The sequence below is a fragment of the Palaemon carinicauda genome, chromosome 16, assembly GCF_036898095.1.
Source record: "Palaemon carinicauda isolate YSFRI2023 chromosome 16, ASM3689809v2, whole genome shotgun sequence".
NCBI classification, from domain to species: Eukaryota; Metazoa; Arthropoda; class Malacostraca; order Decapoda; family Palaemonidae; genus Palaemon; species Palaemon carinicauda.
This window is the reverse complement of record NC_090740.1, coordinates 42,440,781-42,457,801: the sequence shown is the minus strand read 5'-3', so window position 1 is coordinate 42,457,801 and position 17,021 is coordinate 42,440,781. Positions and strand designations below refer to the sequence as shown.

At 37.5% G+C, this 17,021-nt stretch overlaps 1 protein-coding gene across 4 annotated transcripts in view; it reads right to left on the bottom strand.

Moving 5' to 3' along the window:
- Positions 1-17,021, bottom strand: part of LOC137655734 (integumentary mucin A.1-like) — a 200,406-nt gene that overhangs the window by 112,086 nt on the left and 71,299 nt on the right. For 3 of the 4 annotated variants that reach the window (XM_068389778.1, XM_068389777.1, XM_068389775.1), the window contains one exon: positions 14,953-15,043. In XM_068389778.1, the coding sequence (XP_068245879.1) occupies positions 14,953-15,043 (91 nt within the window). Of the gene's footprint in view, positions 1-9,462; positions 12,281-14,952; positions 15,044-17,021 lie in introns of those variants that run through there. The other variant, XM_068389776.1, reaches the window with a different exon arrangement.

Below are 17,021 nucleotides of genomic sequence, written 5' to 3'. Positions count from 1 at the left end.
CTGAATATTCTTCAGGCACGTGGCTATGGTGTACTGCCGCCAGTACGCCTTCAAGTTAAAATCTTCATCCTCATCATCTTGGGCAGCATCCACACACGCAACGAGGTCCGCCAAGGTATTCTTCGTGTAGAGGGCCTTGAACGCCCTGATAACCCCCTGGTCCATCGGTTGAATTAATGACGTGGTGTTGGGTGGCAGGAACTCAACCTGAATGCCCTCATGCGACAGATCAGTTGCGTTTCCACCAGCGTTATCCATAAGGAGAAGGATCTTGAATGGCAAGCCCTTCTCTACGAGATATTTGCTGACTTGCGGGATGAAACACTGGTGGAACCAGTTGGAGGTCAGCATCTTCGTAATCCATGCTTTTGGATTATGCATCCAGTACACGGGAAGGAGATTCTTATTTTTATTTTTCAAAGCGCGAGGATTTTTCGACTTATAAATAAGCCCCGGCTTTAGCAAAAATCCAGCAGCATTGCCACACATCACGAGGGTAACGCGATCCTTGAATGCTTTAAAGCCAGAGGCTTTGGCTTCTTCTTTGAACAGGAAAGTTCGCGACGGCATTCTCTTCCAAAACAAGCCGGTCTCATCCATATTAAAGACTTGTTCCGGCTTGTATCCACCTTCGGCGATAATATTCTTGAACGTCTGGTTCACGTAAGTTTCAGCAGCGGCAGTGTCAGCCAAAGCAGCTTCGCCATGCAGGGAAACGCTTTTCAGGGCGAAGCGTTTCTGAAACTTCACGAACCATCCTTTGCTGGCGGAAAAACGTTTCTGACGCTGGGAATCAGTGGATGTCCCTGGTTGAGGTTCATCTGCATCATCATCTTCTTCAGCATGGTCGCCATCGTCGTCTTGAGGTTCCTTTGCCGCAAAATTCTCATACAAGCTCAAAGCCTTTGTTCGGATGGTGTTCGTATCCAAGGCTATGTTCTTCTTCCGGCAGTCGGCAATCCACACAGCTAAAGCACCTTCCATGCGTACGATCGTTTTATTGCGCGTGGTAACGACTCGCTTCGCTGATCTGCTAAAGGTGATTGCAGCCGTCTTTCTAATGTTCGCCTCGTCCTTCTTGATATAGCGAACGGTGGATTCACAGATTCAAAGTGGCGGGCTGCGGACGCAAAACTTCTACCGTCTTTTAACATATCGAGAAGCGTCACCTTCTCAGCAATCGTCATCATCCTACGGTGGCGTTTAGGCTCACTACCAGCCTTAGTAGAAGCAGAACGCTTGGGAGCCATTGTACAGTAGGATTTAACAGAAAGTTCAACAAAAAGTTCAACTTAACAGTTGCGCACAGCACAGATTAAAGTTCACAAACTTAACAACGTCTACACAGCGATACGACGGGAGAAAAAGTGACCGCGGAAAGAGATGCTGCGGGTTGGAGAAGCGGTCAAAACACCAATCATAGGCTAGATTACAAAACTTGGGTTCTGATTCGTCATCTATCAGCGTTTGAACCAATCACAACCCGTCTTATATGCTACGTAGGTTACCAATTCAAAGTACAAGATACCCTGCATACAGTATACTGTACAGTAATAATAATACTGTAATAATAATAATAAATAATGATACTGTAATAATAATAATAATAATGATAATAATAATAATAATAATAACAATAATAATTTTAATAACAACAACAATAATAATAATAATAATAATAATAGCTTTACGTACGCTATTTTACGCTTTTGTTGTAGGATGTGTGTCTCTCTCTCTCTCTCTCTCTCTCTCTCTCTCTCGTACGCTTATTCGAAATGTGATTTTTGCAACAAAGAATATTATTGGATGCAGTACTACGTACGTATACATACAAAAGATTCATGGAAAAGAAGCACATCCATTACATTTGTAGTACAGTAGTAGCCAACAGCAGCCTTACACCATTCTAATATGGTATGACTGCATCTGATTTGCGTTTCATGTTCGATTTAATTTTACTACGTACTGTATACAGAACTGAATTATCGTATGATCACATTCTCTTTTCGTGTTTTATTTCTTTCTGTGCTTAATTATATGTCATATGTAATGCAATGAACAATCAGTAAGAGCAGATATTACTAATTACAGTATTAATAGAATTACAGGTAACGAAATATCGTATTTGGGGTCTTCAGATATCGCGGTATTTTCGAAATTTCTGGAAAATCCGCGATATGTATATATATATGGGTTATGGAAAAAACCCGCGAAGTGGTGAATCCGCGATGGTCGAACCGCGAAGTAGCGAGGGTTCACTGTAGTTCCTAAAAGTTAAGTTCGAACCTGCCGCTCCCCAATCTCGCGGCAGGAAGAGACTAAGGCCATTCCCCTCTAATCAAAACCGGCAGCCACAGCAGGTGGTTCAAACGGTCCCGCTGGCTCAAGGAAATCTCCCTTCCACTTCAAAGGCCCAACCCCAACAACAGTACGTGTTGGTCCCTCAAGCCCAGATAGCAACCCCCCCTACCTTTGCTTCCCAGGTCTTCAACCCTACCTTTGAGACTCAGGGTGCCTCTCAAGGGTACCAGCGTACCAGAGGCTCTGGCGCGAGAGGTACCTTTCGTAACAGAGGTAGTGGAAGAATCGCCCCCCGAGGCCGAGGAGGTAAATTCTCCACGAATTATTGAAACATCTCAGGTAGGGGGAAGACTCTACATCTTCCGGAAGAATTGGACTTTCAGCAGTTGGCCCCCTCCACCAACCAGTTTTTACCAACACCCAACAGAAGAGTTAGCCTTGTACGCAGACGATCTGCTTCAAAAGAATGCAATCAGAAAAGCACATCACTTGAAATTTCAAGGTCGCTTGTTCAGCGTGCCAAAGAAAGACTCAGAAAAAAGAAGAGTATTCCTAGACCTGTCCCATCTGAACTCTTACATTCAATGCGACAAGTTTCACATGCTAACTGTCTCTCAGGTGCGGACCTTACTTCCCCGTGGGGCCGTCACCCCCTCTATCGATCTTACCAATGCCTACTATCATGTTCCGATAGCAAGGCACTTTCGTCCGTACCTCAGCTTCAAGCTAGACAAACAAGCATACACCTTCAAAGTAATGCCGTTCGGACTAAATATAGCACCCAGAATATTCACCAAACTGGCAAACGGTAATCCAAGAATTGAGAACCCAAGGAATTCAGGTAGTAGCGTACCTAGACGACTGGCTCGTTTGGTCGAACAACGTCGAGAACTGCCTGACGGCAACAAGCAAGGTCATATCATTCCTTCAACACTTGGGGTTCCAGATCAATTTCGCGAAATCTCGCCTAGTCCCGAAGTCGACATTCCAATGGCTAGGGTTACAATGGGACCTAAATTCCCACACCCTATGCCTCCCATCGGCCAAAAGAAGAGAAATAGCAAAAAACACGAAGCATTTCCTCAAGGACAAATTGACGTCCAGGAGAAACCAAGAGAGGATTCTGGGTGCCCTCCAGTTTGCCTCAGTAACAGACATATTACTGAAGGCCAGGTTGAAAGATATAAACCGGATTTGGCGTTCCAGGGCAAACAAGAGGTATCAAGACAAAAGAGCTCGTCTCCCTCCAATCCTAAAGAAAAGGCTCCGACCATGGACATTGGTAAAAAATCTGGCAAAATCCGTCCCTCTGCAATATCCACCTCCAAAGCTGGTCATTCACACACACGCCTCCTTAACAGGCTGGGGGGGATACTCCCAGTTCAAGAAAACCCAAGGCCTTTGGTCACCAATGTTCCGCCAACTTCACATAAACGTCTTAGAAGCCATGGCAGTGTTCCTCACTCTGAATCGCTTGGTCCCAGCCCGAAACCAACACATCAGATTGGTTATAGACAGCGAAGTCATAGTTCGCTGCATAAACAGAGGAGGCTCCAAATCGGGACACATAAACCATGTGATGATAGCCATTTTCTCCATGGCAACATCCAACAAGTGGCATCTGTCAGCAGTCCATCTGGCGGGAGTACACAATGTGGTGGCGGACGCTCTGTCCAGGACAACCCCGCTAGAGTCGGAATGGTCCCTGGACCTCAAGTCATTCAAGTGGATTCTATCCCAGGTTCCGGGCCTCCAGGTGGACCTGTTTGCGACAGAGTCCAACCACAAACTAGAGTGGTACGTAGCCCCCAACCTGGACCCCGTAGCCTAACCACAGACGCAATGTCACTGGATTGGAACACGGGAGAGGATTTATCTATTTCCACCAATCAACCTGTTGATGAAAGTGTTGGACAAGCTCAGAAGTTTCAAAGGGCAAGTGGCTCTAGTAGCCCCCAACTGGCCCAAAAGCATCTGGTTCCCCCTTCTGGTGGAACTGGGTCTCCGTCCCCGACAGATCCCCAATCCAATACTAACACAGACAGTACAAACTTGCACTGTGTTCGCTTCCTCAAAGGCTCGGAGTGCCCTAACTTTATGGACTTTATGAAATTCGTGGCCCAAAGAGGCGCAGATATTGACCCTCAAAATACTTTATTTTTGGAATCAGATAAAAGGGAATCCACCCTTCGACAATATGACTCGGCTGTTAAGAAACTCGCCAAGTTCTTGAAGGACTCAAAGGTTGAGAGGATGACTATGAACCTAAGTAACCTTTTTTAGGACTCTATTTGAATCTGGCCTAGCAGCTAGCACTATTACTACCATTAAATCGGCCTTGAAAAAGATTTTTCAAATTGGATTCAATATTGACCTTACGGATTCATACCTCTCTTCCATTCCTAAAGCTTGTGCCAGATTGAAACCATCAACTCGTCCTAGCGCAGTTTCCTGGTTTCTGAATGATGTTCTCAGATTAGCTACTGACACTTAATGAATCATGTGCTTATATCCCATTATTACGGAAAACCCTATTCCTAATGAGCCTAGCCTCTGGCGCCAGAATTTCGGAACTTTCAGCCTTGTCTAGAAATCCAGGTCATATTGAATTTCTCTCGTCAGGAGAGGTTCTTCTCTCCCCTTACAAAACATTCCTAGCAAAGAATGAGGACCCCCAGAATAGATGGTCCCCCTACCGCAAGATCCATCCTTATGCCCAGTTATGACTTTGAAAGCCTACCTAAATAGAACTTCCACGAAGTCCTCGGGGCCCTTATTTATTAGAGAGAACGGAGGAACCATCACCCTTAAAGGGATCAGACAACAGATTCTGTACTTCATTAAACAGGATAACCCAGAATCATTCCCACATGTCCATGATATTCGAGCTGTAGCTACTTCTATAAATTATTTCCATCATATGAAATTTGATGACCTCACGAAATATACAGGCTGGAAGTCCCCAACAGTTTTCAAACGCCACTATTTAAAACCTTTAGAAGCCCTAAAATTTGCCACAGTGGCAGCAGGGAATGTGGTTCCTCCTGATCATCATGAATCTTAATCACAGGGTCTTGCTTTACCCTTTTTTCCTCCTCTTACCTGCCTCGCTTATTGTCCCTACAGTGGTTTGATTTATCTTTTTGGATTGCACCCTTCAGTTGCATCCTTATGTACAGTCCTCAACATTTATAATTTTTGTCCATGATCACTTCATATTCACTCGAGATTGTTAATAATTCTTATCCTTACAGTAATCTTTGTTTTGAACTTGTCCTGGTGTCCCCTTAGTTGGGACCTTATTTTGATGTGTTTTTCCTCCTTTATAACCTAGGATTATACATTCAGTTTTGCATTCCATGTTTTTATACTCACCTTGCCTTTATATTGTTACGTAAGGAGAATTTTCATTCATCTCGAATACCTTGTAATTTAAATTTACCTTGTATTAAATCATGTTTTTGGTATGTTTTGTTCCAAGTTTGGGACCATTTCTCTGGTACTACTTCACTGGGCGGCACAGATCGAGCCCAGAAAAGGGATTTTGACGAAGGAAAAATCTATTTCTGGTCGAGAGACCTGTGCCGCCCAGTGAACCCACCCTCTGCTCTCCCTCCCTGATGGACCCAAACTTGGGTGCTATGAGGAATGACGTCATTGGCGTGGGTGGACGTGTTGGTAGTGACGGTCAGTAGTGGACTTGGTTTCGGGGATATTTGTCGAGGAGATATCTAATTGGTACGAGACCTCTGCTAGTGATTTTCACACCCTTGTTATAATATACCGACACCTTTCAGGTGAGCGAGCTGGGTTCATACCTGGCATTCCTATGCAATTTTTTTCTCTGGTAATATTTAGCAGTTATATACCTTAGAAATGATGCTAAAGGAGCATTTCACTGGGCTGCACAGGTCTCTCGCCCAGAAATAGATTTTTCCTTCGTCAAAATCCCTTTAATAGGCAACCAGGTAGCTGTTGGTTGCCTCAGAAGGGGAGCATCCTGCTTGAGATATTTAACGTAGAGACTCTTGCCATAGTGAAGTTTCCTCAGGAGAGAAATGTATTCCTCTCACCATTCCATGTCCATATCTCTCAAAATAATGATGGGTGCTCTATCTAGACAGTCTTGCATATGGAATGGACCTTGGAATAGAGCTCTTTTCAGGAGATTACAGGTACTTCCAATCTCCAATACACCATTTTGCAACAAAGGAGAACCACAAGCTTCCACTATACGTAGCCTCAAATGTAGGTTCTTAGGAAGTGGTAAGAGATGCTCTGAATCTGAATTGAACAAATGTTCTTAAATCTATGTTTCCTCTGATGATTTTGAAGGCTTTGAATATCCTTCAGGATTTTTCAAGGACAGCTGTGCTAATACCTCTATTGTGGCCAGACAGCACATGACATCAAATACTTCAGTGTCTGAGAGAAAAGATTATACCTATTTTGGACTGCCAAGTTGTATCAGATAGTAAGGAGTCTGATTACCTTCACTTCCTCCTTTCTAACTCGCAATCTTCACACTCGGATTTTCTCTTCCTTATTTATCATAGGGCTTTCTCTGCCCATAACACAACTTAATTAATAAGCTGCAAGAGGTTTTCACCCTGGAATTCTTGGATTCCTTTTTGAAGCTCGTAAGTTTCAGCCATCAACAATTTGGTCATATAAATAGGTATTAACAGAACCTCTCAAGGATGCTTTTGCCATGGATTTAAGTTGGATGTGTTTCATATGATTACTCGGTCTTTTGCTTTGGATGAACCATTTCAACAATACCAACTGTATTTTGAACTCTGGTTAGGGTGCTTGAGTTTTGGCAAGGTAAATAATTCCCTTCATCTTCATTAAAGAACTATTGAAAAAAACAAAACAGGTATTCTAATATCTTTAGCATCAAGAGCAATTATCAGTGAAATTGCAGCCTTTCAGGGAGACCAAGAGGTCATCACCATAATCCTTATGCTGGGCCTCCTATTTTTAGCTAAAAATTTAAAGCCTCAAGGACTGTGTCCGCTTCACATTTACTCTGTTGTTGGGAGATAACTTATCTGGTGTCTACCTTACAACTATATTTACAGAGATCCACACCTTCAGAAGGTAGTTCATTTCAAAATACCCAAACCAACAAGTACCTTCCTGCAGAGGCTATCCATATCTTAATAACACCCTTATAAAAAAAAAACCTGTTCCTGTTTCTACCCCTAAAACCCAATTTGAGAAAAATTGCTTCTTCACTAGAATTCAGTGCTAATGTGCAATTTCAGGACATCCAGAGCTTTACAGCTTGACCTGGGCACAGGGTGTTCATTAAACACTACCTGAAACAAATCCAAACTATACATCGTTATGTATGGTACCTGGCTCACTCATGATCCAGAGAGAAGAACCATTCAGACAGGTCCTTCAGGAGATGTGTGATAATGGGCATTCAATATACTTATTATCCCAAACTAAGTTAAAAGTAAGACCTGTTAGTTTTTCTTATCAATACAAAAATATGTAAGGGGTTGTATGTTGTTAATTGGTGGTAGACTATTGTCCTTGATGGTGAAGAGTCTACTCATTATTGCTCTGGTAATAGCTCTTAGGGACGACACAGCACATCAATCACATAAGTTGCAACCCTATTTCTGGGGAGGTGGTGTGGTCTCCAGGAACCTCCAACCTCTTTACCTTGATATACAGGAGTGAAATCAAAATTTCTCGGTTAGGAATGCGAGATAGCAACTAGGCACAAGTTGCTACGCAGGTAGCATTGTCTCCGACTGGAGCTTTGGTTCTTTTGTATGCAGCGATGACATAGTAATTACGTCACCCCCTAGCAGACGATTTTCAGCATTTGAGGATACCTTTTTACCCAGTGAATTTTTGCTATGCACGTTGATATACTGGCCCTAGAGCAGGGGAAACAATATTTCTTTGGTATTTATGTCGTATTGGATAGAATTCTACCCTTTCACGTGAAAGTCCTGGGAGATCACGTGCCACCTCCCAAAAAATAAGTTTTTCCCTTCGTTTATATTTTTGCCAATTCACATTGACTATTTACAGTAGGCATAGTCTACAAATATTTGGTATGAATTTTTGAAAGGCTAGTCATTTTACTTCACATACCAATTGATGAATCTATCATTACTTGATAGCCTACCATACCAAAAATAAGTTTATCAATATTTCCTTAGGTTAGGATTCATAGTACCTACCGTAACTCACTTGGCCTAGACTAAGTTTCTAGTAGGCTAGCACAATTCTTTCTCACAATTTATGTATAATTTACCTCTGAAATGTTTGTTATTTGTTAAGAAAATAAGATTTGAATTCATAAAAGTAAATCCGTAATAATAAAACTAAGTTATTCTTGTCCATGATTATTGGTGTGTAGCCTAATTGAAGCAACATAAAACCGTAGTTTAGCTCATAACGCCAGAGTTAGGCCCTTAAAATATGCCGGATTATTGAGGATACTTTATCTTATATATTAGTAACAAGATGTGAATTTTGCAAGATTACTGTCAACTTGGAATCTTGTCACCTGTCACAAATGAATTTGGCAGTATGTAGATTTTAAAGTGGAAATATGCCTTAAATATTTTAATTGAAGAGAAAAATGAGAAACTCACGTAAGTCACATAAAAGTATTTCTGATAACCTAAACCTTATTGGACCTCATGAAAAGTGGAAAAAAAAAAAATTTAAATCGAGGGAAATATCAATGAATCCTATAATTGAAATGTTTAGCCAGGCCAAACAAAAATGTAAAAAACTACAGTAATCTGTATACTCCTGCCAAGAGAAAAGTCATCAGACCAATGGACAAATAAGAGAGGTAGAGACAGGAAGAATGATAATCTACAAGTTACATTTCAATGATACTGAAGGCATTGGTCATAATTACATTGGTGCCCTCACCAAACCTACATCTCAATAAAGAAAGCATCAGCCTGATTCAAACAATTACTGTACCTATAATAAACCATCTTTTAATGGTTTTCTCCTCAAATGGAAATTTGAAAACAAAATACAGAATGAATCATTTTTTTAGCATGATGCACTTACACATTAGCATAAAAAAAAAGGGTGAACTGACTGACAAGGGGTAGCTGCAAAATAAAAATTGTTAACAAAACAAGATTGTAAAATAAATAAAAAATGGGGGCAATATCTTGAAATTATATTTTTGCAATAAATGCACATTACAAAGAAAAATACTACACTTTATAACATTCTCATAACATTTCAATAGCAATATTGATACAGCAATTCATTTCAAACATATACATTAATACATATACTGTTCAAGCATAGTACATGATAGAACCAACTCCAAAATGAATCAGTTACCACTTCCCAGGAGATATATTACAAAAAAGAAATATACAAACTCTGAAAAGGAAAAAATAAGAAAAGAAAAGAACCTTGACCAACAATAAAAAATAAAATGCACCTTCTAACCCTCAAAAAAAATCCACATTATATATATATATATATATATATATATATATATATATATATATATATATATATATTATATATATATATAATATGGTATATTAACCTTAAGAAAGTTCAAACAATGAAATAAAGGCCACAATTAAAGAAATCAAGATTGACGAATAGGGAGAAAATTAGTTTCAGAGGTCTCTCCTTTATGAATCAAAATTACAATACTGTTAAAAACATTGTAATACCAAGCTTGCCTTACAAACCTCAAAATATGAAGAAACTTTTCAGGATTTTCCTTAAAGATTACCCATGCATCACACTTTGGCAACATGACAAGACTACTTAAGTCAAATATTCCAATATAAAAATCCATCATACTTTAAATAAACTAAGTTTATATTAATAATGTTAATATTGCCATTATATAGGGTGGTCATGTTTCTTGGGGTAATATTTGTGACTAATCAGAGGCTGGCAAATGAATGAGGTATCTTGGTAATAAAAGGTATCAGGGAAAGTAAAAATAAGAATTTCATATGTTGATTCAACAATAATATCAAAACTTTTGCACAAAATGTACTGCAATAACTATCCTAACCAAAACACCAAATTTGAATTGATAAGCAATCTTGTCAACACAACCCTTTTATTGTGACATTAGGAAAAGCTACCGATATACATAAAAGTCCTAATCTTTATAACTGATTCTGCCACATATTTCACATTCCTAATCTAAGCAACAATGAAAACAAATGAGAGTAGAATGATTAAATCATCTTCAGGTCAAATCTGTAATCTTGTTCAATATTGTCATATAACCAACAAGCTTTACCTCCAGGGATTTTTATAATTTATTCTACAGCTGAATGTACTTGTAGTAATACACTATGCAAACAAATCAAATATATGCAACTTCCCATTTCCTAAGAAAAGTTAAAGAAATTGCAAATTTGGTTTAGCACTACTTATAAAAAATAATCACAGATAATATATATCACAGATTGGTGCAAAACACTACTTTAATCTGATAAAGAGATGGGTAGTTCAGATTTTGTTTAGATCATCTGCATAATGTAATTGATTAGCTTTTCCAGATTAAAATACAATATTACAATTTAACGAACTCCACCTTTACAAAAATAAAGGTGTCATTTATTGTATATTTGTATTCACCATGTGGTTCAATAAGCAAAACGTGGAGGAAACAAGTTAGACCACAGTCTAATTCTATAATACAAGTTTAGCACTGACTAACTTCAAAAGGCACTGGTAGTCAATATGACAATAGAGAATCTTGATTACACAAATTCTATCTTGAAGAGATTGCTTCCCCTAAACTACAGTTTCACGAGTAACCTTCTTCATAGAATAAGAACCACTTAATTTTTTATTTCAAACTACGTCTCAATACAGTTTTTTCATTCCCATAACTTTTGAGCTACTTTTGTGCTTATTAAAGTCATTTTTGTGCGAGAGAGGTATAAAAAAACAGACACTGAGAATTTTGCAACTCAATAAGATTTAGAACTCAAAGAAAATAGTATTTATTTTAGATAATTACTCATACGGCACAGAGATTAAGTCTTCCATTTACATTATTATAACAGACACCAAGTAAAGTATCTCAACTCTCAAGAGACTAGCACAAAGAGTTTGCTTTAAGAATAAAAAATTGCACAATCTTAATTTCCAACAAATTTTTCAACTGAATCTGGCTGAAAAGAGAGATTCTCAAAACGGAATACAACTTGAAAAACTGTCACTCTGTACCGATTGAAACCAGAGTTGCGTGAAATATACTTTACTGCAATTTAAGTACAGTACTACCTACTTTCAAGGCCTGAGTTACATGGTATCAACGAGATAAATTATTATGACCAATTTAGAGATAAAGCAAAAGTCATTAGTCATTCCTCCTCAGAAGTGAACAAAAAAAAAAAATGGACATCAGATTTGTACCCCAGTGTCTGTCATTTACCAAATCAATACTTGCATTCTCATGAGTAACATCCACATTTATATAATTTTCAGATCTACTACACAAGATCATTCTTAAACTTCCAATATATTTGTTTAGTTTTCATGGCCCTTCTTGCCACTTTTAATTCAAATTATTTATAGAAATCTACATCATATACCTTCATTACTAATAAAACTTTGACTCCTCTGTTTTGAAAACAAAGGCACTCCTTGGTAATGGAAAACACAGTAGTAAAATGGAGTGTGGGCATTAAAATCTCATAATAGTCAAATTTACCTTGAAAATTTATTTAAATTTGATTATTTAATTCTCATATTTATTGGATTTTTCACATTCCATTATGTTAACCTAACTTACGTTTTATCAATTGATATAATAAAACTGCTGATAACTAAAAATCAATAATGTACAGGGCTATTATCTATTTTTTCCAGTGAATTGTGCCAAACACATCCATCCTCATAATTTAAAGATGCTGTTAGTGGATGGTTGGTTGTAACTGAAGTTTTGTGCTGTTCATATCCTACTTGTTTCTAAAATTGTCCAATCCTGAAGGAGACAAGTTTTGTTGATACATATTATTATTATTATCAAAATGAGGAGATCAACGAGCCCAATGATGTCGATACATAAACAATTCTAGGAACACTAACATTTAAGTGACATACAGATTTATTTCCTGTTAACTCAGGATTGATATTTATAATGTTCATTTTATACAGTTAAATAATCACTGTAATTATCTTGTGGCTTTAAGGGCTAAGAATCTTGATTAATTCTAAAAAGCTAACCCCTTTCAATATCAATACTGTACTGTACTGTACAGAACTGCAGTGTGAATGGGCTAGTTTAGATACTCCAGCTCTTTTTTCACTTATTTCTCTATCTAAAACTTTGCTTGTTGAGGCAGCAAATTAATTAAAAAAAAAAAAAAAGTCCTTGTTAACGCCAGTCCACCGTCATTAGTTGAATGTCATTTTGTCACAGATAAGAAAACAGTTTGTCTAGAATTGTCTTTTGTCCTCAGATAGGAATGCACCACTCAAGGAACTGCATGAGGAACATCAAAATTTTATCACATTTATAATTGTCCAAGGATAACCCTTAATCTTCAGCATCTCTAGGACAATTAGAAAATCTAGCTCACGTTCAAACCCCAAAGCAAAGTTACTTTGAAAGCTTCACCTCGGGCAACCACATTTTAGTTGAATTCAATAAGATCCTTAGCAAAACCACATCCATCTTATATCTACACTAATTTGCTATCCAACAGTCTATCTTTAAAAAAAAGAAGAAACCCAGCTAAAAATTAAAAAAAAAAAAAAAAAAAATTTTGAAGGCACTGGATAGTCAGGCGAGATAAAACGGAGTGGAAACGAATTTCAAGGTATTGAGTATTGCATCCAAATATTTAAGAGGTGCTGCAAATAGTTGAACATGACTTCTCATCATTGACAGACCGTAGGTACTACACATTACCGGAAATGCCATCTTACAACTCACGTAACTTGTAATGTTATGAACTACCAAAATATTTGTTTCAATAGCATGGGCTACTGACTTCTAGGTAATGGTCTCTATGCACTGCTACATACAGGGATGTAACTTGTCATAAGATGTAACTAATCGAAAAACCTGACATTACCATCAAAATCCTTTCTCTTATTTTTATTTTCTTATCACCAGCGACGAATTGAAACAACTACTTTTAAATCTTGCATTGAACATAAGAAAATATTTCAACAACTAGTTCTGAAGCTCTTGTTTATGAGAAAGAATATTTGCAAGAATTACAAGAAAAAAAAAACAAAGAAATGAAATTTGAAGACCATCATATTGAATTAATTTTGTACTACTCACTGCATATTAAAAACTCAAAAGGATCACAAAAATTAACATTGGAGTAACAGATCTTTTTCCAAAAGCATGTAATCATAACTGTGTATTTATTAAAACCTTATTAAACATCTCACACTGCCTTGGAAAATACATTTCCTTATGAAGCTGAAGAGACCCAACAATACTACTAACTTCTTATAGATGTTGCTAAGGACGCTGAGAGTTATTATTAACGCAAGAAAATGTTTCCAATAAAATATACTTATTACAGGTATTCCTAAGATCTTATGATGAGGATCTTAATAAATCTGGTGAGCAATGAAGGTCAAGCCACAATCAAGTCTAAATTTTTGATAATTAAAAATGGATAAAAGTCAGATCCCAATTTTCTCAAATTGACTGCTCAATGAAGAAGCAATGTGTTTTCCCGTATACTTAAAAGTGATCTAAAATTGGTTTATTACTGCCTTCTTCAAACAAATAAACACAAGTGAAATTGTGCAAGAAGCATTTCGTTCAAGTAAGTCTACCTTAATCAACAATCCTGTATTGATATATCACAAATGGGCACCAAGATTTCTTCTAACCCAAGAGCCTGCAGAGGAAAAACCAAATTCAGAAACCTTATACAAGGCTTAAAATTCTCAATTTTTACATATGAATCTAACCAGCACTTCTGACAACTTAGCAGCTGCCGTAGGCATAAACAAAAAAAGGTGGCTATCTCCAAAAGCTACCTCAATCTAATAAATCATAGAGAAACCTAACCACGACTTAAAAGGGGAAAAAGTATCCTTAGGTTGGTATCCTTTTGGAAATGAAAAAAAGACCTCTGTAAAATACAGTATCATTATTAAATAGGTCAATAATCAATTGGCAAGTCAGCTTTTTTTGCCATTTCTAAATCATATTTTGAATTGTCTTCATGAAGCAATTAAATCAAGTTTCAGAATAAGATAAAACAAAAACTATCAAAAAACAACTTTACCAAGTACATTATTTAAAAAATACTGAAGATCTATTTTCTTTCTACAATACTTCAAAGCTACATAAGATCTAATTTCCTTTTAAGTATGAGGATGCTAACATCCGAAATCATACTGTACTGCACTTTGGAACATAAAGAGGCTAATTCAAGCCATATAGGCTATTAACCCATGAAATCAAAGAAAGCATACTGCTCTACCCTATGATCCATCAATAACTATCTACACATCACACGATTCTACCACAGTCTTTGTGAAGCCTCGGTGAGATAGCATCCCATTAGTAGTAGATCCCATTTGGACTATCACAGTTGTGCGAGAAAATTGTGATCATATAACAAGTGAAGGACGGCTGGGAAACAGGCAGCATCGCAAGGCAAGCTCCACTCTACTTACAGTGTGTGATAACTGCGGCCATTTCGGGACTTGTAGAAGTGCCAGGCTGCATAGGCAACAGCTATTATTGCAATAGCTAGAACCATACCACCTAAAGGGAAAAAAAATTGCACTTCATTATGAACATCACATACTTTAAAAATTACAAATATATCAACACTATGAAACAATTCAATATAAGGAACATCAAATGACAATAAGAGTGAAGTTTTAAACTTAACTCTATTATTTCCATACAGTACATGCTTTTGAGTACAAAAGGCTGTTAACTTCAAGTCATAGTTTGTAAATCTCAATAAAAACAAAATAAAACCTAATATCTCTTTTTAACACAAGTCACCCCACTGCTATGTACCAAGAAGCAAGGAAAAGCACGAGGTTCCCGGCCAAAAACCAACGAATCAGGTTTAGGACAAATAAATGAAAATTTAGTTTTACAAAGTTGTAAACTCTAGCTTGAAAGGTATCAGCATAACACATGTGGAGGGAGGGAAACTTTCTATTTGAAGGAAGGTATAGAAAGTTTAATTTCCTGATTGATGGGAGGTGATTCATTAATAATTGCCATGATTATTCTTCAAAATATTGAATATGAAGAAGTTTATCTAAAAATTCTTAACCATGCTATACTGAACTATGGTAGAGAATAAGAATAATACTAGGTTAACGATAAAGAAAACTTGCATTATTTGGATAAGAGAGTAGAATGAAAACTTAACAAACTTCACTCCAAATTTTTCATAACTATAAAATTACATCATACTTCGCTAAAGTTGATAAAAAGAATAGCATTTTCAAAACTTCCCAGGCCAAAATTATACGGCCAAGAACACTTATTGCAGTGTGTAAGACTTGGAATCCTAGCCTTTTAAATTGGGAAACGAATACTTCTGCTGCTTTGACATCAGAGCTCGCAACCTCACTGTATCACATAACATCATGGATGACCGTTCTTCTCTTGAAATGCCCAAACTAACATTGACCTGCCTGGAATGTTTCTTTACTACTTCTGCTGATGGACATGGCTCCATCATCACAAACTCAGCATCCAATACCTTTGCTTTCTAACAAATAATGTTTTTGGTAATAATTTCTCCTGCTAAATACTGCTTATTAATCTAGACAAGCAGTAATTCTTAAAAGGTTATCAAAAACACCAGGCCATTGTTTCGTAAATATCAACACCCTTTCCACAACATTGACTGATTTAACTTTCCACACTGTCATACGACACAATCAAACGGGGGTGTCTAAAATACAGTTTCACTAGGCTAAATAAATCAAGACATACATTCATCTTATTGAGTGCAGCAAATGGTTAGAGAACAATCAGAGCCAAAGCACTTATTGGTTTCGCAATTTAAAGAAAATTTCGGTTTAATACTATCAGAAAACATACCCAAGTAATGTTGAAACATAAAAACACTGAACTAACCATAAAATAAAAAATGCTGAACAGAAAATATTAGTTCAGATCACGAGAGAAAACAGATGCTAATCATAATGCAATAAATCTTAATCATTGTTATTGTCTTTTTCCCAAGAACCTGCTTTTTTTCTTGTCCACTAGGTACATGAAAAGTAGGTAACTGTGCAGCAGCCCTGGGGGGGAGGGGAGATAGCACCAAAGAGAAAATTTTATTATGTTTTTACTGAGGTCAACACATTGACACTTGAAGTAAAGTGTGCTTCCTATTAAAAGTTATGATTTATGGCAATAAATCTATTTTTGGGTGAGATAGCCATGTCGTCCTGATGGAAGGTTCCTATAAGTAGCTTCCAAGGGATATATAAACTACAGTGATATTCCCAGAGAATTTACCTTTAGGTCTCCAGACTTCTAACTCCTGGCACGAATATCCTTAAATTTTCTTTTAAGGATACCGCATAATTCATGGGACGTATGCTTAATACGACACATAGCGATCTTCACCCCGAATAGCGTTATCAAAGTTACCCTATTTCCCATACTACTATTGAGTATCAAGATGGCGCTTATTCCTTGTAGCATTGAGCATGGTGCTACAGATATAGTAGTTTCGGGAGTGAACCTGCTAAGGCCTTTTCTA